Raw genomic sequence first — 25946 nt, 5'->3', positions numbered from 1 at the left:
TCAACGCCTAATTAAGTTTCACCTTCTTCGGTGTTACCTGTCAAGTGCCGTATTTAATACTTACCAATATGCACTCAGCATTCGTGAATATCAGGTAAATAACCTTAGAATAGAATAAAACAAGTCAAAAACATTATTTGTCAAAATAGTATGGCTTTTACATGTATACGGAACAGGCAAAGCTTTGCATTGGATTTTCTCGCATATACAGCCTAAATATTAAATGATTGTTTGGTAATTGGATCCCAATATCCATTAGCGCGACCTTTCCTAGCCACGCCTCCTTCCTACTAAACTTACAGGCCACCACGACAAGAGGTGTGTCCATTTGACGAGTAAACAGAAAGGGAATTTAAATTGCTCGAGTTTGGTCCAATAAGAGCAGTCCAGAGACTTCCCGCATGACAAGTAATCGGCAAAAGTTGTGCGATGTTTTTCAACAAAGACAGTCCATTTAGTCAAAGCCACTAATAAGGATACTCTTCTCGCATCTAGCTGTAAATAGGTAGGTTACCAAAAATCTTTTGTCATCGAAGATCATATTGACTTATTCTTGGGAATAAAACCACGATTATAAAGCAGGGATATTTAGGAGTGCAGTGCTAGAAGGCTCAATTTCTGTCGAAGAAAAAATTTAATGAGTCAGTTGGGGCCGTCGGCGATTAAGTTTAACTTTTCACACTCAAAAATCGTAATATTTTGGTATGGAGTAGCTCCTGAACTTGATTCCAATGACAGTATTTAATTACTTTTCCACTATAGTAGTCAAATTTGTAGCAAGAGACAAATTCTTGCTTTGACAAACGTTTTAAAGAGTTGCTGTACTTTTTGAGTAGAGAAGAGTATGCTAGCTTTTTCCGTTGCTTTGCACAAAATCGTCTACTTTCATTTGAAATCGCAAAGAATACCAGGAACTACTTCATTTCTGCAAAAAGTACAAGTAGCATAGACTGATTGACTCAAGATGATTTAACACTGAAAAACGACTTCTCCGGGAATATGTTTTGTTAATAACGTCGTGATCTTTTGTTATATTCATCAATATACGAATTTCTTTCTAATGGTGATTGGTGGAATTTATTTTTTCAACCAAAGTATGCTGATCATGTTGCGCTTTATTTAGTTGCAGATCTCCCACCTTTGACAAATTTTTTGTGAAGAAAAGACACTGACGCTTGGCAATGAAGATTCTGTTCGCGTTCTTTGTGTTGTTTGCAACACAAATTATTGATTTAAAAGCGCATTTGCACTGGAAAAAAAACGCTTTGGACATCACTGGCGTAGATAAACCTCAGATAAAGTTTTGGAAAAACCCATTCTCCAAAGAGAAAGGTATGACCGCTTTTCGTGTCAAGGGGGGGGGGGGGGGGGTCGTCCCTTTGACGGTTGATCGGGATAAAAATAAGCCGTTTTGAAGGTTGGCGGTTAAATGGTCTTCAAATATGTGTATCATAAGCGTAATTACTTCCCCTTTGTTACCACAGGACGTATTAATCACCTGCTCCTGAAACTAGAAAATAAAGGACTGAAAACTATCTTTTATAAACGGCATAACTTGACAATCGTTTAGCACTTATTTAAGGATATCTGAGACATTTGGTGGCTAGTATTATCTTGCTCATTTAACGGTTGACGTTGAAAGATATTGTGTTTTTACGGTTGACGGTTAATTTTTTGGCCATTCGACGGTTAACCCAATGGAGGACTCTCTTTGAGACTCTCTTCATAAGGCTTTCCTAGTAAGCACGCGTCTGACTTAACTTAGCACAAGTGAAAGTTATAACATTAATCTATTCGAATCCATTGCCTATGCAACAGTCCACGTTTCCCGCAGAAAATCTGTTTTTGAATATTTAGCCACAAAAATATGGCGATAGAAATGCTATTTTTCAATAGAATTCTGTTTGTGCGTTCCAATTCTTATCCAGAACTCAATTCCCCATATAATTCACTGTGTTTGCCCCCTCTTGGGAATATGCTCTTGGAGAATAAAACCATCGGCCTAAGTTATTCATTGGATGTCAAATCTGTCGTTTTCAGTGTAAATTCGTTGACTTCATCAGAGCAAATTCGACGTCCCTCCAGTCAATCTGCTTGATTGAATCAGAAGTCATATCAGCGATAAAGGTCAAATGTTCCACTTGATCTTGGTCTTCCAAACCATTGACTCGCGCAGGATAGATTTAAAGACTTTTGCGTTAATGGCACTTGGCGTTGCTTGAACACTATTCTCTATTTCTAATTCCCCATAATTCACGCTGTTTGCCCCAAATTTTGCTATTCCAAAGGGCATTTCATAACAATAGCTATTGCAAAATTTGGCGGCAAACAGAGTGAATTATGTGAAATTGTCGGAAAATAGAAAAATGACGTTTATGTAATCGCGCGTCTAAAGCATGGACAAAAAAGTGTATCACAGTGTTCGAAGTGAACATACTCGCCCATGTTTGATTCAAAACTCTTTTCAAGCATTTATATATATCAAACAGTCGTCCGTTATAACGTTTAAAAACTGCCAGGGCAAAATATCTCCCTTGTACACAAGAGAATTTGCTACACTTTATGCCAAAACCTTATGGTTGAAATATAGGATATTCAAGGAACGAGTTTTCAAGAAATATGAATATTTAAGTTTTTTTATTTCTTTCTATATTTGGTATTTTAACCCTTTTTGGACAGAGGGAACGGGGCAGCGGTGATTTCAGTCCATCTTGTCTTGCTTAAACAGCGTTCAAACTATACTTATGATCATTTTTTCGTGTCGTTTCCTAAACATCGAGAAAAATTGGGTGCACGTATGTCAATTGCTTAGTTTCAAGCCTAACGTTTTTGGTTTTCGGGCGAATTTAGGGGTTACGACGATTATATTTCAAATTCTATACATTTCTTGTGTTCGTATTTTTTTTTCTTGATTTCCTTTTTTTTAAAATAATTTCTGAGCTGTCCTGAGTTATCCTAAAATTTTAAGAAGGCGGATCCAAATTGGCAGACATTGACACTTTGACTTACTTTGACGTCATGTCTGACAGGCGACTATCCCTAATGTAATCAAACAGGGAAGCCTTACACACCCTAGGTTCTAATGGCTTCAGACGGAATATTTTTGGAGATACAGGGGGGAGGGGCAAATAGAGCACTCTCCTCACGGCTCCCCAGGCTCACAAATGGGAATAGAACAAAGTGCTCTATGACTAAACCCTTGAGTTTTCCACTGAATAATGATTCACACGAGCTAACTTTGCGTAATATTGAATTACTCCTATGAAATTAAACTGTAATATTTTCGGAGGAAAAATCACAATTGAGAAATGAAAATAATGACTCTAAAAGTCAACTGTGACAGAATCTTTTCTCTGGACCTCATACCCCCAACAGAGTGGTTATTCAAAGTCTGTTTACCAACGCAGTTACACAATGTTGACATATATAAGACAATCTTTTGTGACTTGAATAAGCCTTTCCCAGCATCTACGTCACCGTTGCGTCCATTCAGTTTTATGAGGCAATTATAGCCAACTCGGCGCTTTGCTCCTCTCGGGTCTTTATCGTCCTATATCGAACGCGCACTCGTGGAATATAATGTTTATCCGTTCTCTTTGGTGTCTTTGTACAGAGGAAGCTGGAGCACTGGCGTCCTTAACAGGCACATTCAGAGTTGAGGGTACTGCAAAAATCAAGAACAATGGAAAGATCAAGTTGCGTCTTACTCTAATTGTGTAATGACAATGACATATAACAATGATAATAATAATATTAATTAATTTATTAATAATAACTGTGTTAATATTAGAAGTTACTACCAGAAAAGGATGAAGGATAATATCCGATAGAGGCCTTCATCCTAGGGTAACCTCTCTAAAGTTATTTCTAGATCTCTGTGGGTTTCAGAATTCCCAGGAAGGTCTAGACATAGCTTATCTGGTGGAGCATATCATTTTTTTTTTTTTCATTTATATGGATCGCCCAAGCGACTTTACACGCATTTTCATCCTGCTTAAAATATCTAGGCAAAGCGCATGATGACATTGTCGGTGGGAAAACTGGGTACCACGTCTAAAAGAAAAAAAATTAAAGAGGGATTATCGTGGGAATAAGGCCTTTATGGTGTAGTAATCAACTTACCGTTTTCATATCTTATCAATGTTTTGAACAAAAGCCTTTCGTAAGGTTCTATTCATCTAGTGCAAGTAGGGGACGGGAAATAAGTCTTATCAGTATAATCTGTTAAAAGTTATCAAAAATACAGCATAAGCAGCTGGTAGTGCAGATCATGGTAAGAAAGCAAATTGTAAAATCGAATTTGATAGTTTGAGGTTAGTTAAGTCACAAAAAAATTCAAAAGGTGCAATGGCGTGGAATTCCTGTGGTTTGCCTACTGTGGGACAAATAATGTGAGGAAATTTTCTCTCCATTTTCTAGATTTTCATTGTCTTCGCCCTGAAGTTCGAAATGAATCCAATGTTGCTGTGTTCACATCTATGAGTATATTTTACTTCCTGTTAGTGTGCTCGTGTGTGCTTTTTTCTCTTCAGTTTGTTTTTAGAACACCTTCGCTTCTGCGCATTTGCACGTGAAGCTTTGATGATCTATTGTGTTAGTAAATAATGATCATTTTTGTGTGCAAGAAAATAAAAATGGATCTATCTATTTAGGTAACAGTATTTTAATTTAATTGAGTTTTTCTTGGATATCTCTAGAGGTAATCCTTTACTTAAGCTTTTTTTCCCTCTCGGCTTCCTTGCCTGACAGGCATGAATTTTGTAAAATCATTTTAATTTATTGTGTGCAAAATAATTATAAACTGAAACTGGTTGAATGAGAACCGTGATAGGCTCTGAAGCAGTGGTGCTGTGATCTCTGTTGTTATTCCACTATTTCTCAGCAATCATGATCGGTTCAAATTTAATTCACCCCATTTCTAAACCATCAGTAAATTTCATAGGTCTCTGAACTCAGTTAATTATCAATTAGAAACGCAAAATTACTCAGCTGACACGTAAGAAGTCTCAACAATTCTCAGTTAAACTCCACCCACATCACCGAAAACGTTTCAAAAATTTGAATATAGATCGCGAGGCTGTCTTCTGTTCCTGTTCAATGTACAGATATTCAAACCGGAATTCGCGCGCGTTTGGTAAGGGTGCTTAAGTCATTTGGAAACGACCAGTTGCATATCTCTGACATCACCAAGGAACTGATAAATATGTAGATTTGCCCAGCCTAAAAGCAAACCTACTGATTTCAATGAGTTAACCATAAATAAAAACCTGATCGATTGTGGGCATGCAATTGTTCGGCTTGTGGTTTCACTTTTTTTCAGTTAAAAACTCCACAAAAAGGAAAAAAATAAAGCTTACAAGATTTTAAACATTACGTACGCAATTTATTAGGGACTTTTCAAGAGAATATTGTGCTAGGAAATTCTGAAGAAAACGTGCCAAGGTTAATTTGCGCCAAAATTTTGCCTTTTTTACGTACCTCCTCCTTCTCCCTCAGAGTAATAACCTGGCCTGAGCATGCGATCCACTCAAACGGTCAATTTCAAAAAAGCACGCGAACCCACGAGATGGCCACGTGATTCTAGTCAGCGGATACCTTGTTTTGACAGCTGTCAGTTGATCATAACATGGATGTCCAATATCAAAGATGTACACCGTAAACAAAGGCTGCTTGCCTCGGTCGACCTATTAGCTGGAGTATGGCTGCCATGTTGAGGAACGTCGTTTTCGTCGACGACGTGCTTACGCGCACACGAGCAATAGCGCTAGCCATGATGACCACAAGAATAGCAATTCATGGGTTTTTATGGGTATGGGGCGCCACTTATTACCAATAACCAGGAAACTGGCGTCAAGAGAAACAGTAACTTTTGTTACCCCAAAAGCCATAATGTTTCCCCAGGCAAAGTTTCCAGTGGCTTTGTGTTGTACGTACCCGCCTACTAAACACAAACACTCTATTGTCTTGAATATTTTATTGCTCACTACAAGACCGGCATGAATATATTTATCGACATTTTTTTTTAACGCGATGCGATGCTTTAAGCCTTCTTTTCTTTTTTGTCTTGAGATTTCATTATCTCAGTCAAATCAGTATTTGTGTGTATCAACTACCAAATGTGTACAAAATTCATTCATTTGTTGATTTACTGCAGTCTTGAGAGGTACGTTCCTATCAGGTGCATGTCTGAGGTCGAAGCGTTTTGTTCCTTTAAGGAGTAATGCAGTGTTGAAGCACGTCACGTTATGCGTTCTCTTTGTCGACGAAGGTTTTGATCAAGTTATAACAAAAACTTTCATGAAGCAACTTCCCAAAACGTTTGCGCTGATGATACAAAATTGAGGTGATCGCTGAATGGAAATATCATATAATAGCTATCAAATAACCGAAGTGGTTTTGGAGAGTTACCAGTTGTCCATGGAGACCTAATTAAGTTTCACTTCAGTTCTTCGAGGTTACCTGTCAAGTGCCGTAACAGCTACTTACTAAGATTTACTCAGCGTTCGTAAGTCTCAAGTTAATAACCCTAGAATAGAATACATAAATTTATTGTTTTGCCAAAATAGTACACTTCTTAGAAAGTAGACGATGCTTGATATCGCATTTTCTCCCATGAACAAAATAAATATTAGATACTACTTGTGGTGATTGGAGCCCAACATCCATTAGCGCGACCTTTTCTAACCACGCCTCCTTTCAACCAAACATACAGGCCACCACGACAAGAGGCGTGCCCTTTTGACGTGTTCACAGAAAGGGAATTTAAATTGCTCGAGCTTGGTCCAATAAGAGCAGTCCTTAGACTTCTCGCATGATCAGTCATCGACAAAAGTTTTGCGATGTTTTTCAACAACGGCAGTTCCTTTAGTCAAAGCTGCTAATTAGGATTCTTTTCTCGCATCTAGCTGTAAATAGGTAGGTTTACAAAACTCTTTTGTAGCTCAAGATCATATTGATCTAATTTTGGGATTCAAACCACGATCGTAAAGGAGGCCTGGGTAGGAGTGCATTGAGAAGGTCTTGATTTCTTTTTCTTAAGGCGGGTTAGAATTGCCTGAGTTAATTAAGGCCCCTCGCGACTAGCTTAAACTATTTAACTCCCCAAAAATCATAATTTTTCTTGTAGAAATAAGTCTGATCTTGATCGATTCCTTTGAGAACATTTTAGTTTCTTCTCTTGTACAGTTGTCAAATCCGTGGCAAGAGACAAATTATTGCCATAACAAACTTTGTTAAGAGTCGCCGTAGTTTTCTAAAGAATAAAATATGTTGGGTTTTACCATTACTTTGCGTAATATAATCTACGTTAAAGTGAAATCACAAAGAATGCCAGAAACGATTTCACTTCTGTAAAAGGAAAACAGATACTTTAGCACAAGACGACTGCTAAGAAACAAAGCTCTTCATGACTACGTTATAGCGGTTTCGTGATCTTTTGTTATATTCATCATTAAATGAATCTCAATTTGCCATAATTAATGGTGAGTGAATGAAGTTTTGATTAAACCAAAGTATACTGATCATATTGCACTATTATTCAGTTGCAGGCCTCTCCATTTGACAAATTTAGAAACAACATTGACGTTTGGCTATGAAAATTCCGTTCACTTTCTTTGTGTTGTTTGCCACACAAATTATTCCTTTAAAAGCGGCGATATTCGGGAGGAAAAACGCGTTGGTCCCAGGCAGTCTTAGACCTCAGCTGCAGTTCTGGAGAAATCCATTTGAAACTTCAAGAGGTATGATTGCGTGCGATGTCTTTAAAAGGCTTTCCTCGTAAGTGCAACTTGACTCAAAATTCAATGTGTACCCGCTATAACGTTTACCCGTTCCGTTGTATTGGCTGTGAAAGAATCCATGACTCTTGCAGAAAAGTTGCAACTAGTCATCCGGTTATGAACCGGCAAGAAGTAGCAAACTCAATGTTGTGTCCAGAATAGAACCATCGGTTTGAGTGGACGCTAAATCTGTCCTTTTCGGTGTAAATTCGCACACATCTTCTGAAAAAATAAGCCATCCCATAAGTCATTATGTTTGACTGAATCTGTCATTTAGAGTCATATCAGTGTAAAAGGTCAAATATTCTACTTTATCTTGGTCTTCCGAACCATTAACTCGAGATAGATTTAGTGACTTTTGTACTTGGCGTGGTTTCAACGCCATTGACGTTTATGAAAAAGCGGGTCTAAAGCAAAAGTAAAAGAAAAAATAATACAAAGTTTATTATAGTGTTCGAAATGAACATACTTGCCCATGTTCGATTCAAAACTCGATTGCAAACATTTGTATACTTCACGCAGCTATCCGTATAAGTTTCCATCACTTGCCAATCCACTTGAGTTGCCTGGGCACGGAAGAACTTGGTATAATTTATACCAAAACCAGATGGCTAATATATAAGATATTCGGGGATAGAGGTTTTGATGTGTTTCTATATTTTATATTTTACCGTAGTTGTGTTGGGTGCACGAGGAGTGGGGGTGATTTCAATCGGCCTTGTCTTGCATGAAAAGCGTTCAAACTACATGTAAAGTCGTCAATCGTTATCAAGGAAATTTTGATTGTGTCAATGGTTTAGTTATGTGACTTAATATGTTAATGACGATCCCGTTTTCAAAGGTTTTTTTTTTTTTTTTAGCGGAATTTAGATAAGTTTCAAGCGTAATATTTTTGGTTTCAGGAAGAATTTAGGTTTTAAGACGATAATATTTCAAATTCTTTGCAATTCTATGCTTTCCTGATTTCTTTTTTAAAATCATTTTCGGAGCTCTTCTGAATCATGTGAAAATTTCAAGTAGGCAAATCAAAAATGGTGGACATTTTGAAATGTGAGCCGTCACTTTGGCAAGCTGTGACGTCGTGATTGTCAGTTTACTATCTCTAATGTAACCAAACAGGGAAGCTGTACATACCTTAAGATTTTTTAAGTGGCTTTTGAATAAATATATTTATTATATAGACACGAGTGTTTTACTGGAATATACACCACTGGTAAAATTCATACAAAATCACATCCGGGACTCGAGTGGTGTATTTTCCATGTCCTCACTAATGAAGATATCGATGATTTCACTGACATCAAGTTTGTCTCTTAAATTGTACTTAAATTCGTTGATGTATCATCAAAACATCTTCGGGTCTTCCTCGAAATTAAAGTCCTCGGCAATCTTCGGTAATCGTGGGAAATTTTCGGAAAATGTTCGACAACGGTCGTGTGACCTTCTGACAAGTATTGGAGGATCTTCGGAAATCTTCAGAAAGTGTTCGGAAATCTTCGAACAATCGTCAAAACGCCGTCATTAGTATGTCTAAATAATAAAAAGAACATTACACGTTAGCTCGAAGATATGAATTTTATGTTCTCGTGGCAAGAACAATATCTCACTCGTTCGCTGCGCTCACTCGTGACATATTGCTCTTGCCACGAGAACATAAAATTTATTTATTTATTTATTTATTTATTTAACATTTCTTTATACACGGTTAAAAATCATCAGGTAATACTAATATTTAAAATGAATACTAATAAACTACTAATAAACAGTCCACGCTAAGTACTAATTAATAAAAATTGAAGTAGTAAATCCTAATTTAAATATTAAACTAATCCTGTTTTCCATGAATGCCGTGTCTAGCTTTGCTTTTAAATTGATTAAAGGATTTTATCGTCCTGAGATTGCAGGGTAGGCTGTTCCAGAGAGTTGCACCACTGTAACTAAAGCTATTTTTCATATAGTTAGTTCGTGGATGGGGTACAACCAGTTTGTTTTCGGAATCCCTTTGTTTTCGGGACCGTTCATTTTTTATGAGGGAGGGGGGGCTGGTGGGATTTGGGAAGCACCATTTAAAAATCGCATGACCCCCCCTCAGCTTACCAATTTTTTCACATGGCCCCCCCTTATAGCGGTCATTTTTTGGGATGACCCCCCCCCCCAAAAAAAAAAAATTGAACAAACAATATTTAGATTTCAACTTTTTTAATATTTCTCTATTATCCCCCTACTTCACGTTATTGTGCTCACTATGAAGACAATATTTACAATCCCTATACTACAGAGAGCTGTTGTTTAAAAAACAAATCAAAAGAAAGAGAAGTCAATTTCGGATCTCCTAGTTATGGCTCGCCCTGAGCGTGTGGCATTTGGCCTCTCATTGGCATCTTCCTCATCTGAATTGATGAATACAAGAATGACGTCACTTGAGTCATCTTCTCCCCCAGAGTCAATGGCATCACTGTCATACTCATCATTGTCACTTTCATCCGTTTCACTGCTGTCAGCACTTGCCCTGTTGTCATTTTGTGTCCTGGCATTTCTCAGTGTTGGTTGGCCAGCTCTGAGAGGACTCTTCCGCTACAAGCATGAATGTCTTACAATTGCTTTTACCTTCTCACCCTTGCTGCTTTTCAAATGCTGCTTCAGCCCGTGGTGGTTCAAGTACTTGTTTAGTTCTGGAACACGTAGCTTTTTAAGCTTGGTTAGATCTTCGCACTACTCAGTCCAAGGAGAATCCTCATATGATTTATCCTTTGCGTCCCTACTTAGCTTTGCCTTTTCTTCTGCTCTCTTTTTCCTTTTAAATTCCAGCACTTCAAGATGCTGAAGATAATCCACCACAAACTTTGATTTGACAATGAACTTATCTGCAAATAGAGCAACGCTCTCTGGGTCAGATAAAACCAGCCTGCCACTTCCATGCTCTTTCTTCGCTTGGACCCTTGGCTGTCAGTCATCTGGATCCCGCCCTTTTTTTGGGGTCTTCTGGTAGGAGAGGTAGTGGTATTCCGGTAGGCAGGAATGGTCAGGAACTGGTTTAGGGTATCTTTCTATGGGTGGTCCAGTCCATTCACAACAAAAAGAACAAATTTCTCCTACCTTTTCTTGACAGGACAACTTTAGAAACTCCCTGTAGTTCTCCCCCTCCTCATAGTGCTCATTCATAAACTTCTCAATCTTACGGAAGTAACAGTGGCCTGGAACAGAGTCTTTCCTTGCTCCTGCATTGTGATACTGAACCAAGTACGAAGTGTTAAGAAAAAACTGGAAATCTGTTGATGTGTTGTGTGAAACACATTGTTACATTTAAAGCAGGGCGAGGAATTTGCACACAGTTTTAATGTAAAACAGATCAAATGTATAGAAGCTAAGTTGACGAAGGTCACGCAGGACATGGAAGCACTAGAAAATAAGAAGAGCAATTATAACAGCATATTCAAGGGCATACTCAAACAGCACATCAACAAAAGGAGAAGGAAAAAAGAAAACCGCAGAAAGTCAAATGAAAGAAAGAGGAAGCGGACTGAAAACAACGTCCAACGAGTTTATGGAATCTGTGTTGGAAACCCGCTAGGAAATGATCTTCCACAATGCCTTGTGTACCCTCCTAGAACGGCCGTCCCGGAAGAGTGTATTAAAGTTGAGGATGTTGCCACGTCGTTATTTGGAAGAGATGGGCCATACATCGCACAGCTCTTGGAAGGGAATTATTTCACCAATGCTGCAAGAAGCAGAATCACCACAAACCTTGAGCAGGAAGTCAGATATTATGTTTACACCTTCATGTACCCTGAAGATTACACTCTGACGGAAAGCATTGCTGCTTCTTGCAGCATTGGTGAAAGAGACTCCCACAGCAGCACAAGCGGCGACGAAGAACTCGACGACAGCGAAGATGAAGATGAGTGCCAGTGAAAATTGCATTCGAAAATAACAGTGTTAAATACTTCTTTTCAGCAGCTACAAATGCTTTTTGTCGCCAAACGTTTTTTTAAAGCAGAAGGAAAGTTTGTAATAAATTTGTATCCTGCCTTCTATGTTTATTCTATAGCATTTTTTTTGATATTCAAACATTATGCCATTTTGAAGTTTTACTAAAATATATCACGTGACCCCCTTTTTCCCTTATTTTTTTGGGATGGCCCCCCCTCGAAAGCCATTTTTTTTCGCATGGCCCCCCCCAAATCCCACCAGCCCCCCCCCTACCTTATAAAAAATGAACGGTCCCTAAAGAATAGCGCATTCCAGTACGTTTTAGAAATTTAGACGATAGGTATTCAGGAACCAAGCCATTTAAAGATTTATGTACCATTAAGGCTTTCTGAATTTGACGCTGGGTACACAAATCTTTCCAACCCAGTTGTCTTATTAGACCTTTGGCATTCATATCTTCTCGCCACCGTGTAATATCCTCTACACATATTTTTTGAGATACAGGAAGAAGGACAAATAGAGCCCTCTCCTCAGCTCCCAGGCTCACTAGTGGGGTAAATCAAGGCTGAATAGAATTATAGGCAGTTTTTACGTTTTCATCTATACTTAACAATTATTCGCCAATGTTCACTGAGCCTGAGGTGAAAAATTGTTTTAGTATAATTAAAGAGGTAAATACCAAAGACTACAAAAACTACAAAAACTACAAAAAAAAAAAAAAAAAAAAAAAAAAACGGACTAAAACATACAAACACAGACGAAGTTGTTCGTGCCGCGGTGCATACCCGTATGCAGCCGTAGTTTTAATAATAAGCTTACATGTACATCGATTGTCAAACAATTTACTCATCAAGTTCTGCAGTAAAACAAACGAGCGAAACGCTACGAAAAATAAATTCATCAGGTTCCTTTATTTTATCGTTGTTGACGTCATTCACAGTTGTTATCATCGCCTAAAAATGAGTAATTTTAGTTTGAAGAAAAACTAAATTTCGGTCAATCTATCTGACCTGCTAGCGATCGACGTAACCACTGCGTTTACGATTCTTAAAAGCCTTGAATAGATTTAATTAGTTAATAATAATAGCCTTGAAAAGATTTTAAGTTCAAGGGCGACAACAGTCATTTCGAAAATTCTCTATCCTCTCAAATATCCTGGACTTGGAGTGATACCTTTCGAATAAATGATAACTTCACTCAGCAACTGTTCGCCATGTTTACTTGCCGAGATGGCAAAGATGGCGAGCTTAGTAACCAAGTTCTAGCGGGGTGCATATAGCGTCATATGATGAGCTTTTCGACCAATCAGAATTTCCAATGCTTCTATTTACCTCTGGAAATTATAGTAATGTTTATTATCAATACACTTGTATTATCTTATACTTCATAAAAAACTCGGTCATTGGATTATGCGATCCAAGAGTATCCATTAGCTCGGTGCCATCATGAACAATTACCGTAAACCCTCGAATTAGAGCCCGGGACGCTTATTTCAAATTTAGGAGAAGATGGGGGGCGCTTATGCGAGGGGGGCGCTTATTCGAGAGGGGGACGGGGTGCTTATTTCATTTTTCCCAAATCGTGGCCTGACATGATAATTTTTTTAATACATCATCTGCGCGTGAACATCAACATAAGCTGTTTATTGACATAAAAAGCTGATCCTAAAGTTTAAATCGCGGCACCGTTAGTACTTAGCGTGTTCGACGTGTTCAATTAACGTTATCACAAGCTAAATCGATGTACGAATCTAATACTAAATGACGAAAACTATACATCCTTTGTTGTCTCATTACTCGTCCACAAAATGGGGCGGAGGGGAAGCGGGCGCTTATTCGAGGGGAGGGAGCCGCTTATTTTAAATTTTGGCCGATAGGAGGGGCGCTTTTTCGAAGGGGGCGCTTATTCGAGGGGGGTCGCTAATTCGAGGATTTACGGACCATGCTCCACAAGTATCGTAAGCCTACGGGCACTTTGGTGGATCCATGTTTTTGCCTTTATGTTATTTTAGTACTTTTCTTTTATGTAAATATCTTATGGGTGGCTTTAATACAACAATTTTTTCACTTTGGCCCGTAGGATATGAGATGATTACAACCAACTCTGCGCTAAGCACTTCGTTGGCTCTCTATCACCTGATATCCAACGCGCGCACGTAGAGTAATTATTAAATGTAACCAATCGTTTATTTGTTTGCTTTGGTGTTTTCGTACAGCTCAACCTGAAAACCAGAAAGAGTCCATGACAGGCACGTTCAGAGTTCAGGGTACTGCAACGTTAAAAAATGGAAAAATCGAGCTGGATATTAGTTTAGAAAATGAAATTGCCCCCGAGACTGGCTTAATGCCGCCAACAGCTTCTACAACCCCCGCAGCATCAACACAACCAACATCAGGGACAAGTGGAACAACTATGAAAATAACTTCATCAACACCTACCAGTGCAGCTGGTTCGACTTCTCCAGCTGGGGGATCCACAAGGGCAGCTGGTACGACTACTCCAGCTGGAGGATCTACCAGTGCAGCTGGTACGACTACTCCAGCTGGGGGCTCAAACAGTGCAGGTCGCACGGCTACTCCAGCTGGGGGATCTACCAGTGCAGCTGGTACGACTCCTCCACCTGGGGGATCCACAAGTGCAGCTGGCACGACTCCCCCAGCTGAGGGATCTACCACAGCAGGTGGCGTGACCACCCCAACTGGGGGATCTACCAATGCAGCTGGTACGACTCCCCCACCGGGGGGATCCACAAGTACAGCTGGCACGACTACCCCAACTGGGGGATCCACCAGAGCAGGTGGCATGACCACCCCAACTGGAGGATCTACTTCTGCACCAGGCTCTATTACACCGAGCCAGCCAACTACAGCATCGTCAGGACCTACTCCTTCCACAACAGCCCCCACAGCAGGCACATCTGGTACCACAGCTGGAACATCAGCAGCAACCACTGCCGCAGGGACCACTGGTGCGAGTGTTAAAGCTTCTACCACGGGACCAGCGACATCAGTGCCTTCATCAGCTGCTCCAGGTTCATCAACTCCGCGTGGTATGACAACTGTTGCTCCTTCAACCATGCCACCAACAGCGGCTACTTCAAAGCCAGCTGTTCCAGTCAAAATATGTCTAACTCCTGGACAAGGTTAGAAACTTCATATCGATGTCCTAGCAATTCAAGTCGTATATCACATCACGATGAACTAAAGTAAACCAAGTGGTAGTTTGCTGTTATTTCTTAGATTTACCTTAAATGGTCTGGAAACAATTTGGTATAAAATGTCGAGTTCTCAAAACTTTATATATCATAATAAGCGCAATGGCCTTCATGTGGCCGAAGATATACTCGGATACGCTCAAGATATTTGTCCGTGGACGTTATCTCTTGGCCTCTCGGAACAAATAATATCCATGGACAAATATCCGAGTATATTTTTGGGCCAAATGGAGGCCATATTTTGTATATTCCTCACGTTATGGAAGGGGAAGAGGAGATACAGATTTCGTCACCCCTGTCTTCTGTCGTAGCAACAAAAAAAGCTTGGTCTGAACAGGGTTGAAGGTACTCAAGAATTAAGTAGCAGTAATCGTGAAGAGATCCTAATGTTCTTACTTATCGTTTTCATTATTTTAGTATATGTGATAATAGTTGCCAAAGGGGTCATGGCAGCTCACAATTCAGTCCGTCGTACCCATGGCTCCCCTGCTCTGCAGCTTGATGAGCAGATGACCTGTGACGCTCAACATTTTGCCCAACAAATGGCCTCTAGAGAAGTTTTGGAACACCAATCAAGTTCAATCCTGTCAAGAAAGAGAGTGGGGGAAAACATTGGAATGTCGTGTACGCCTGCGCGAAACGGGCCCTTGAGCTTTCAGAAAATAAAGAGAATGGTAGGAAATGTTGCTAAGCGCTGGTAAGTGTGTAAGGATTTAAATTAATATAATTTATTATATAGACGCGAGTACGCGGCCCTGTAATATCCCCTATAAGATCCTATATCGTTACACGTGAAAATAACAAGTTATTTTCACAAGTGAAAAGATCACCATTAGCAATCTTCGGTTTCTTCGGAAATTTTCGGAAAATGTTCGGAAACGTTCGTGTGGCCCTCGAACAAATTTTTGAAATCATCGGAAATCTTCGGAAAGTGATCGGAAATTTTCGGAACATCGTCAAAAACGTCGTTATCAGTATGTTTATCTAATAAACAAAATAATACATGGGTACTTGTAGATATGGAATATTTCTCTTGTGTTCAACTTGATATCTACGCGCACCCAGGCATTATCCGCTATTTATTGTACTGAAAAACTGACCATTTGCACAACAACAACAACAACAACAAAACATGAAAAAGCGAGAAACGACGTCACAATGTCCTCACTGGTAAGAATATGGAGAATACGCCACTTGGGTCCCGGATGCAGTTTCATGAGAATTTTACAAGTGGCGTAGTTTCCAGTATAACACTTGTGTCTATATGATAAATAGAGATAACGTCATGGAAAATGCGAGCGTAGGATTTTTATTCATGAGTTGAGTAGTATTAGAAAACGAATGAGTGAGCGCAGCGAACATAGTGAGTTTTCTGATACGTATCAGCGAGTGAATAAATATCGCACAAAGCATTTTCCATGCTGTAATGTGTTTATTTCACATGTACTGAGATTTTTTCATGTAGTGTTTGGTAGACGAATTGCACAAATGGGGCGATGAAAAGCGTAAAAACTATTTCAAGGTTAAAATCGCTCGACAACAACTAAGTTAATGAAAGCTTAAAAAATTTCCAACAGTTACTGTGTTCATCATATTAATATCGATAAAGTCAAATGCCTATCACTAAAGGAAGCCATGCCAATAAGCTACGTAATGTCATGAAAATATGTCCGTATTTAGTTATCGTCAGAGTCACTTTCCAGTTCTAAAGGCTTCACACGTTTCCATCTCACCGCTTCGGAACTTGGCGGATTTGCGGCAAGCGTCGGAGACTGATTTACTGCGTTAACGTTCTCTTCAGTACGTTCATTCATCGTTAGTGAAATTTCGCCGTCTGCGTTGCTGATTGGACGAACGATATTTTTTTCACAGTGAAATTTTGTCGTTCATAATCAGTACGAATTTCATTCACTATGATTTTCGTGGGTAAATCTCAGTACCTATGAAACAAATAATAATGATAAACGATATCCAATATGAGCAAGATGCAATATGTTTTTTCATCTGTTATTCTTCTTGGGTCAGTGGACATCATATTCTCCTCTCATTTGTTATTCTAACATTATTTGCATTTTCTTTTTGTTCACAGGTATGATGAGGTCTGTGATTATAACTTTGACAAGCCAAGTTTTGCGCCACACGTCGGTCATTTCACTGAGGTTGTTTGGTCCCGCAGCAGAAAGCTTGGGGTTGGTTACGCCGTTGGAAAGAACGCCAAATTTCCCGGATATGTATGTGTCTACGTTGTTGGACGATACCGTCCCGCTGGTAACAACATGGAATCGCAAAGACTGGAAAAGAATGTCAAAAGAGGGAATTTCAACGACGCTTACTGCACTAGAAGGTCTAAAGCACCAGCCTTCACCCTGATCCCTGTGGACAAGAGAAACCAACTGCGAGCTAGCTACAGAGCAAGAGCTTAGGATGACGCGTGACAGTTACGTATAAATCTTTAACATAATCAATATCAGATTCAAAATCTTTATTGTCTATATCAATGCGGATGAACGACGAAACCTTCATTACAAAACTGGTCTCAGGAAATGGATAAATACCTGTAATTCGCCTCGTGTTAATTAATAAATATTATCACAGCGAAAAAACACATACATATATATCTTGCATTTTATTTAAAACAGCGATTTGTACATTACAAATTAAAGTACGTCTGAAAAACGTTTTTAGTGAAGCGTGTTTCATTGCTAAAACAATGCATACGACCTTGCATACGACCCGCGAGCATGAAATTTAAATTAACCAATCAGGATTCTGCAGGGTCCTCAAATGCATGTCGGACATATTTTCTCACTGGAGACGGCATTAAATATTCACGAAAAAGGATTTTTTGACCCCAAAAGCAATATCAGAATGTAAAGAGTGAAAAATATGAAACATTCTGTGTCTCCAACCTTTTAATTTAGCGCCAAAAATGGGTAGCCCGCGCTCGGCAACACGCTCTTCGATTGCTGTCGCCAGATAGGATAATAGTTGTGCCATTCTGGACATTTTGAACAAAACATGCGGTTCCTCGTCAGAATTCTTTAATTGATTATTAGAAGAGGCCAAAGAAACTTAGAATTGGCTTTTTTTTGTTAGCTGCGAAGAAAAAGACTATTATGGTGCTGTTTCAGTAGGACAGCTAAGTTCTGACTCGCACTGTGGCCGCAGCCGCCGTATGCAAAGCGTTATCTCTTGACTTTTTAAAAAACTTGACTTTTTAAGAAAATAGCAAAATTCAAGATGGCAGATCCAGGATGGCAACCTTGTTCCAAGGCTCTCTCTCCTCTGCCTCCCTTGTCGTTGAAATGGCGGGTCAAACAACGTCATTTGACGTCATATGACATCACAAGCAACAAATATGGAACCATTTTGTGGAGCAAGCTCGGGGCTATCTGATTAATGTAAATTTATTTCACTGTGCCTTAACAAAACGAAAACCCAGTGGAGGGAGGGGAGTCCATGCACCCCCTTTTTGTACCACGGTGGGGTTATGAGTTAGTTTGTGCGTCCAAGGGTTAAGAAACCTTACTCTGGGATAGGGGAGCTTAAGAGCGGTCTGCTGTAAGGCTGACTAAGGGTATCCAAGATTAAAAAGGTCCGATTTTCCCAAACCCGCCTGGTGAACTAGTTCTACTTTTACTTTTGATTGTTTTTGTTGTTGTTGTTTTGTAAAATGTTTTGTATTTTGACGTCGACGGCAGCCTAAATCTACGTCGAAATTGGTAATTCCCGATGCTTCTATTTAAACAGTGAAAACGTTCTATAAAAAGAGATTAAACCCAGGAAATGGTCATTAGTAATGGTAATAGAACCGTAAGTAGAGTCCAATTCAGTCTGTAATCATACGAGTGATTAACAAAATCGGACGACCGCGAAAAGGGAGTCCGATTTGTTCAATTATACCGCGTATATAATTACAGGCACAATTGGACGACACAATGTCCTGCTAACAATTAATCGTAACCATTACAATTTCTCAAAAAAAAAAAAATTCATTTAACAAAGTAGCAAAATATGATGATTACGAGTTCCGAAAAATAAATTATAGACCATAGTTAGAAAATGGCTTTTAATGTTCCCTTGGAAACAGCCACCAAAGTTATGGCAATGTTACAAAATCTCTCCTGTGGATTAGTTACCATAGTGACTGGAATCACTGTTGTAATTTGCGAATTTAGCTTAAAGGACTTAAAATGACTGGCGTCGTGTAACTGTCCGTTTCAGGTGTCCGGTTACAGCTATCTGTCTGATTACAACTTTGCAGTTTAAGGTGACTCCTTAGTATTGCATTGCACATTCCTACTGGGGCACGATTTTCGCGTCATTAGCGCGCGTACATGAGAGCGTGCGCGCACAAAACGTAAGAGATTTCCCTCAAACTTAGCTCGATAGCGAAATAAATGCTCCTTTTCTCTTAAACGAGCACGGTGACCTCAACTTTTTATTTCATAATTTCAATGAGAACAATATCCTCAATTACTGAGAAAAAATTAGCAGAAATCTATGGCTACTTTTTTGGCAAATGAAATAAGTACTACAGAGGGAGACATAACGGGCTCAACAGCGCATGTCCTGATTATGTTTCCTTTAAAGGATAAAAAATTTAGGTTATTTGAATACATTTTTTCTGGGACGTAGATGAAGAAACAGTCAAAGAAAGTCAAACTCTGTGTGATATAGCACGCTGCATTGAGCTTATTTTTGGGCAAAGAAATTACCAAAATTCACTTAAACAACCATATTTTCAGCATTTTGGCGTGAAAACAAACACGGTGACCCCCTCTTTTTATTACCTTTTTAATATCTCCTTGTCCTGTAATATAACAACAGCATACCAAGTTTCATCGGAAATCTATGGCGGGTTCTTTTACTAGGGAATCACCTTAATTAGTACAAAATACCGCATATAATGAATGTTAATGGTAAAATGGAATTTTTGACGGAATTTTAACCCATTGACTCCCGTGCCGCCCGTAACCGGCCGTGACGAGCGTTGGCCTTTGTTGCACTTCTGACGTCATCACCTTTAACCAAAATTGGCATCATCTATACGCAAGTTCTACAGAAGGAAAATATCTTTCTAATGATATCCAGATCAGACTGATCGACTCAATGGAGCCCAAAATATGCACGAAAATGTTCAGAAATTTAAGTGAGAAACTTCCTGCGACTTCACTTAGCTACTCCATGGTAATTAAAAAGTGTTCCACCATGGACTGTTTTAAATCAAGATTAAAAACTTCTCTTTTTAAGAGAGCGTTCTCAGATTAGGGCTTTTTGATTAAGGTTTTATGTAAGAGGTCAGCGCCAACCAAAAGACACGTGGGCTCTGGGAACGAGATTGCCATGCTGTAAACCAAGGCACGCATGCGCCGTGAAACCGGAACTCCTAAAATCTTGGAGTCTGGATATTGATTATTCCGATCCAGAGCTCCGTGTCTTGGCGCCGACCAAAAGACACGTGGGCTCTGGGAACGAGATTGAACACGATGCTAGTGGAAAGAAAGGCATACTGTCATGTTGCAAATGCCTTTTTGAGAAGATTGGGGCTAATTTGGCCCAGATCCAGGCTGAAAAGCTCCAAAATGTCCGTTTTTGGCAAATGTACGTTTTTGGCAAAAATTTCTTGGAGTCAATGGGTTAATCACAAGACCAAAGTTTTCAAAAGCTGAGTCCTTTTGTGATAAATTTGGGAAATCTGTCCAAACAAGGTAAAAAACGCAAGGAATTCCGGAAAATTGGATTTAAAAGTGTTTTGTTAATGGCAAAATTTTTAATATTATGCACTTTGAAAGAGATTACCACAACTGAAGTTAAGTAGCAACAGAACATAGGAATCCTGCTTTGTCTTCATTTTGTTTTATTCAAACTGTGCAGTAAATTTCTGACTATAACGTACGTCATTATTTTGCAGAACAGAATAATATTAAAAGGACATAGTACCTTGAACAATACTCAAAAATAACAACTTTCATCGATAACAGCCCTTTAAAAACATAGTACTGAACAATGTCACTTTGCTCATCATCGCTTTTTCCAGTGAATGGATGCATTCAAGTAAAGAAAGATTATTTTTGACTAGGCCTGTAAACACCAGCAAAACTACACTGAACAAAGGAGAAACTGATTCATCGCTGAAACAAAGAAGAAAGGCAAAGACGAATGGAATGCCCACCATCTCAACAAAGGGAGAGATCCTCGACCATACCTTCGAGTTACTATACTGGCATTTGCTGCTGCCTGTCACGGTTAATCCTTCTGACGCGATGAATTAAGAATTCCTTTATGTGCCTAGCTAGACTCTCCAGGTTTTGCAAAAATCATGTGAAAAGAACTCAGCATCTAAAACTCCTATAAATACTCGCATGTCATGGAACCAATATATCGCAATGCTATCCCGTTCATGATGTTTGTTTGGTAGCTGAAACCACGATAAGCTTGGGATTTGTCCGTAATAACTAATATAATCAACCATTAATTAGAATTTGCCAACATAACAAACTCTAATCGGTTTTCAGCTGTTCTCTTATATTAGCTTGCTTCTCTACTTTTCTCACCTACATGTCGAAAAGTGAGCTGCTCTTTCCAGTTAAAATTAATTTAACCTAATTTTTGTCCGATAAACCGGCAACATTCCAACAGTTACCTTCCTACCAACACTTCCGTGTTTCTCTGGGTGAAAGACTTTCCTGCAAAGTTTACGAGCACGAAGCAAGTCATTGACATGGTAACCCAGTTACTATTTGTAATGAGTGTAAAGCACGCCGCAGTTGACTATCCTCTTGGTGAATCTGGAGCCTTCACTCCCCTCACTCCGACCAAGATTTTCAACGACAGTCGGGTGCCACCAGGAACTTTTTCCGTGTTTAATCCGTGTTCAATAATAATAATAATAATAATAATAATAATAATAATAATAATAATAATAACAATAATAATAATGATGATGATGATGATGACTTTATCATCTTGTCAATTACATCTAGCAGTAGAGAATCCCCACTGCTAATAGGGGACACCTAACTAGAATTATCAAAAAAAATATACAGGAAATTCCTATAAGAAGAATTAAAATTATGAGTTACAAAGATGGTAGCCACTACATCCATCTAGGATGTTGCCTAGATCTAGCCTCCGTACGTGGGTCTTAAACTGCTTGAGATCATCGCCGATCTTTCTTTACTTGTCCAAACTGAACATATCCGATCGCCAGATTCAATCGCTCAATGTTTCGTAAGGGTTGCTGCTTAATAATAACAAGATGTTGCTTAATCTCTGCTGTCTTAGTATGTAGAATCTGCTCAAAAACTGGCTTTCTTTTGTTCGACCTAGTAGTACTTTCCCAAATGTAGTCAAGTGCACGTACTCACAATGTTATATGAATCGTTTGACATCATTGAGAACTCATATACATTAGGCTGAACGTTTCCCTGCCACTAATTAAGCGTTAAATTAAAAGAAATACGAAATGTGTTTGGCTACTCTGCATACTCGTGAATGCCATATTATAAACGCCTATTTCCCTATGATGGTCAACACGATCGGGTATTCTACATTGAAAATTCAGAATTGAATGGAGAATTTTAGTTTTATTGCAATGCGTCAGGGGCACCCAACGGATCGTTTCGGTAAATTATCTGTTCGGAAGGCCTTTAATCCCCTCTGATTTTCTTGAGAGAATTGGCACCTCGAACTTTCGTGACATGATAAATTTAATGTCTGTTGTTTTCGGACTGTTGAAAATGTCGTTTTGAGTACCGAAAAAAGGTCAGCTATCATTTTCGGAAAGGCGATAAGACCTAAGGTTTTCAGGAAATGGACAAAAAAGCCCTAATAAATTCGAGAATACTCAAGTTCCCCTAGAATATCCGAACAGATAAAATTTTTTTAGTGCAACCTAAAATTAACCTACAGAGCTTTAAAAGTACTCCAGATAGCCTAAAACAGCATCTAACAGCATTAGAGAGAAAACGCTCGTTGGGTGCCCCTGATGCGTTTGTCTTTGCCTCTTGAGTCAACCGAAACAATAAGTGGTGATTTGGCCCAATCATTGGCAAATGTTGCTATGAAAGCATAGCAAGACTGTAGCAATCTATCATTTCTAATTTACAGAATAGTATTCAGTCTAAATATTTTTTTGCTTTACTAGGTTTCCGAATTGTGCAAATTTTAAAAACAATTGAAATCACAAACTGTGGACATTAAAGACTCCTTCTGTTCCATGGATATATTCAAGTTATTTGATATTTTTCGGCAAAATTAAAAGCAAATGCATTAAGCTTCATCACTGTCAAGTTTCACTTTTTTTATGTGCTTAAATTGTAAAAAGCTATCCACTTAGCAAAAGCGTTAAGTGGATTCGAAGTCAATATGTGCTTTAAATTCCATCTGCGTTTTTTTCCCGTATATACAATGATTTTATTATGCAATATATCTAGCTCTTCTTAAGATGAATAATCTGGGTATTCCACAGTCACTCTGCTAAACTTTCAACTCAAAGCTAAGACAAAATTATATACATAATCAGGAGCCGAAGGTCAAGGACTTCTGACATTATTTCATTCACCTTTTGTATTTACGAGAGCACTTTGATTTCTTGAATTTCTGGCTTAAGTAACGCAATATCTCAATGTCTGCAAAAATCTACATAAAAGAAGACTTAAGCACGAGATTTCCTTAAAGTTTAGATTCCATATAAAAGGCATCTGAATGACAGGCTGAAAAAGCGTTGTGGGTTCCATCACCTCTGGCTTCCGTTGAACTCTGAATTGCAACAACGTCACTCATTCTTAAGGTTGGGGAAGCAGTCTTCAAAATTTTATAATGAAGAATTGGATTTGATGCATATGCAAAACCTGTAAAAGCAGTCGTTAGCAGTTTCAGGGAAAGCGTAAGTTCCGACCCAGGAGCAAAAAATCGAGTAGTAATGTGACAGATTATTACTGGAAACCAGGACAGAATGAAAATAGCACCTGTTTTGTAAGTAAGTTTGGTAATTTGCGATTCGTACCTCCGATGTAGGGACCGGGACTGAGGTAAAGGCGACGAGCGAAGTCCGCTTACGACGCGAATGAATGTCACCATGATAATAAGAATGGCCGAAACATTAAAAACTGTGCCAAAGATGGTGATGTAAGCGTTAAAGAAACCTCTCGATGTGGAATAATGAGATATTAAATTGAAGGGATCGTATTGAGGGCACTGCGATTCGTCTATACTAAGCAGTATAGCAAAGACCGCAAATATAATTATAGCCATCAACCAGACAATTAGGAGAACTTTTTTCACGTTGTCAGGATGTAAACGCCGCCGGAGAGGACGACAAATGCAGTCTTGGCGATCCATCGCCATTAGTGACAATGTTATGGCGTTGACGGTACTGCAGAAGAATGATAGTACCAGACGAATTTTACACAGAACAGGAAGCTCGATCCCGTCTTGTTGTTTCATAAAGTATGTTCTTGCTGCGATTGATATAACGATTGGCATCACCACAACTGAGGACAACAATCCGATCGCCGACAGGTTAGCAAGCAAAAAGTGTGGAACTTTCCTAAGGTCACGCCGTCTTTCCAGTAAGAGAAAAACTTTGGCGTTTCCGTAAGTACCAGCGGCAAGAAAAACTGCTGTCAGAACAAAAACAGTTATAATAACACCTTGTGGAATCTGCACCAGAGAGTCACTTGCACTTGTGTGATTCATCATATACTTAGCTAGTTTTTGTCTTCTATTCAACTCAGGCCAACTTGCCCACTGTTGGTGATTTGACCCACCTGGCAATTCTTCAGTTTATCTTTTTTTTAGTGTTCTTGTTGATAACTCGTACTGACAGATTGACTCCAGTTATCCCTCTTTTTCTGGTCGTATATGTCTTTTTGCGTAAAGTGATCATACAAAGTGTTGAGCACCAGAATATTTCCCTTTCGGACTAATACAGACTGAACATCGCCACTTTAAATCGCTCAATCTTTCTTAAAAGCTGCTGCTTAATAATAACAAGATGTTGCTTAATCTCTGCTGTCTTAGTATGTAGAATCTGTCCAAACATTGGTTTTCTTTTGTTCGATCTCATAGTAATTTCCCAAATGTAGTCAAGTGGTATTACGTGCGCGTACTCACGATGTCATATGAATCGTTTGACACCAATGAGAACTTATATACATTAGGCTGAACGTTTCCCTGCCACTAATTAAGCGTTAAGTTAAAAGCAATACGAAACTAAATGTGTTTGGCTATATTTCAACATATTCCCGCATACTCGTGAATGCCATATTATAAATGCCTATTTTCCTATGATGGTCAACACGGTCGGGTATTCTACATTGAAAATTCAGAATTGAATGGAGAATTTTAGTTTTATTGCAATGCGTTTGTCTTCACCTCTTGAGTCAACCGAAACAATAAGTGGTGATTTGGCCCAATCATTTACAAACGTTGCTATGAAACCATAACAAGACTCTGTAGCAATCTATCATTTCTAATTTACAGAATAGTGTTCAGTGTAAATGTTCTTTTGTTTTTATTTATTTATTTATTTATTTTTTTTGCTTTACTTTGTTTCTTTCACTTGTTCAAATTTTCAAAAAATTCAAAAACTGTGGATATTTAAGACATCCTTCTGTTCCGTATATATATTCAAGTTATTTGGGATTTTGCGGCAAAATTAAAAGCAAATACATTAAGCTTCATTACTGTCAAGTTTCGCTTTGTTATTTGCTCAAATTGTTAAAAGCTATCCACTCAGCAAAAGCGTTAAGTGAATTCGAAGTCAATATGTGCTTTAAATTCCATCTGCGTTTTTTTCCGTATAGACCTTTTTTTTTTTGTCACAACATCACTTACATCGCTTTCACTACAAAACTTAAGGTTACAAAATTTACATTACCAGAATTAAGGTTTCAACTAACACTTAATACATAATACATCCAGGCTTGCTTTGACGCATACCGTATATTAAATTATAACCATTTAAAGTAAGGAGAGGATAGGCGTCCATAGTGAAATAAATTTTGTCTTTTGGCCTT

The 25946-nt window shown here is 38.7% G+C and overlaps 2 protein-coding genes and 1 long non-coding RNA gene across 3 annotated transcripts; 2 read left to right on the top strand and 1 right to left on the bottom strand.

The window, feature by feature from the left end:
* The first annotated feature begins 390 nt into the window (after window positions 1–390).
* LOC110051772 (uncharacterized) lies at window positions 391–4651 on the top strand. The gene is made up of 3 exons (XR_002296974.2): window positions 391–505; window positions 1124–1332; window positions 3614–4651. It is a non-coding gene; the product is annotated as an uncharacterized LOC110051772 (long non-coding RNA).
* Window positions 4652–6788: 2137 nt separating this feature from the next.
* LOC110051771 (uncharacterized) lies at window positions 6789–17600 on the top strand. Its single transcript, XM_020757844.2, has 5 exons — window positions 6789–6915; window positions 7542–7739; window positions 13924–14850; window positions 15340–15619; window positions 17012–17600. The coding sequence occupies exons 2-5, from the start codon at window positions 7592–7594 to the stop codon at window positions 17343–17345; spliced, it is 1689 nt and encodes a 562-aa protein (XP_020613503.1). The 5' UTR covers window positions 6789–6915; window positions 7542–7591; the 3' UTR covers window positions 17346–17600.
* A 5521-nt stretch (window positions 17601–23121) lies between these two features.
* Window positions 23122–25100, bottom strand: LOC110051666 (neuropeptide Y receptor type 2-like). Its single transcript, XM_020757719.2, has one exon. It carries the CDS (start codon window positions 24625–24627, stop codon window positions 23599–23601), a length of 1029 nt encoding a protein of 342 aa, XP_020613378.1. The 5' UTR covers window positions 24628–25100; the 3' UTR covers window positions 23122–23598.
* Window positions 25101–25946: the final 846 nt, after the last annotated feature.

The sequence above is a fragment of the Orbicella faveolata genome, unplaced genomic scaffold (genome assembly GCF_042242905.1).
Source record: "Orbicella faveolata isolate gen_17 unplaced genomic scaffold, um_ofav_v1 contig_3, whole genome shotgun sequence".
Lineage (NCBI taxonomy): Eukaryota > Metazoa > Cnidaria > Anthozoa > Scleractinia > Merulinidae > Orbicella > Orbicella faveolata.
The sequence above is the reverse complement of the archived record's forward strand: the minus strand, read 5'-3'. Positions and strand labels throughout refer to the sequence as shown.

Bases quoted from the DNA above. Each gene is read 5' to 3' on its own strand.
- LOC110051771 (XM_020757844.2), top strand. From the start codon at position 7,592: ATGAAAATTCCGTTCACTTTCTTTGTGTTGTTTGCCACACAAATTATT. The intron at 14,851-15,339 runs GTTAGAAACTTC...TCATTATTTTAG, and splicing joins ATGTCTAACTCCTGGACAAG to TATATGTGATAATAGTTGCC. The intron at 15,620-17,011 runs GTAAGTGTGTAA...TTTTGTTCACAG, and splicing joins GGAAATGTTGCTAAGCGCTG to GTATGATGAGGTCTGTGATT.
- LOC110051666 (XM_020757719.2), bottom strand. From the start codon at position 24,627: ATGATGAATCACACAAGTGCAAGTGACTCTCTGGTGCAGATTCCACAA.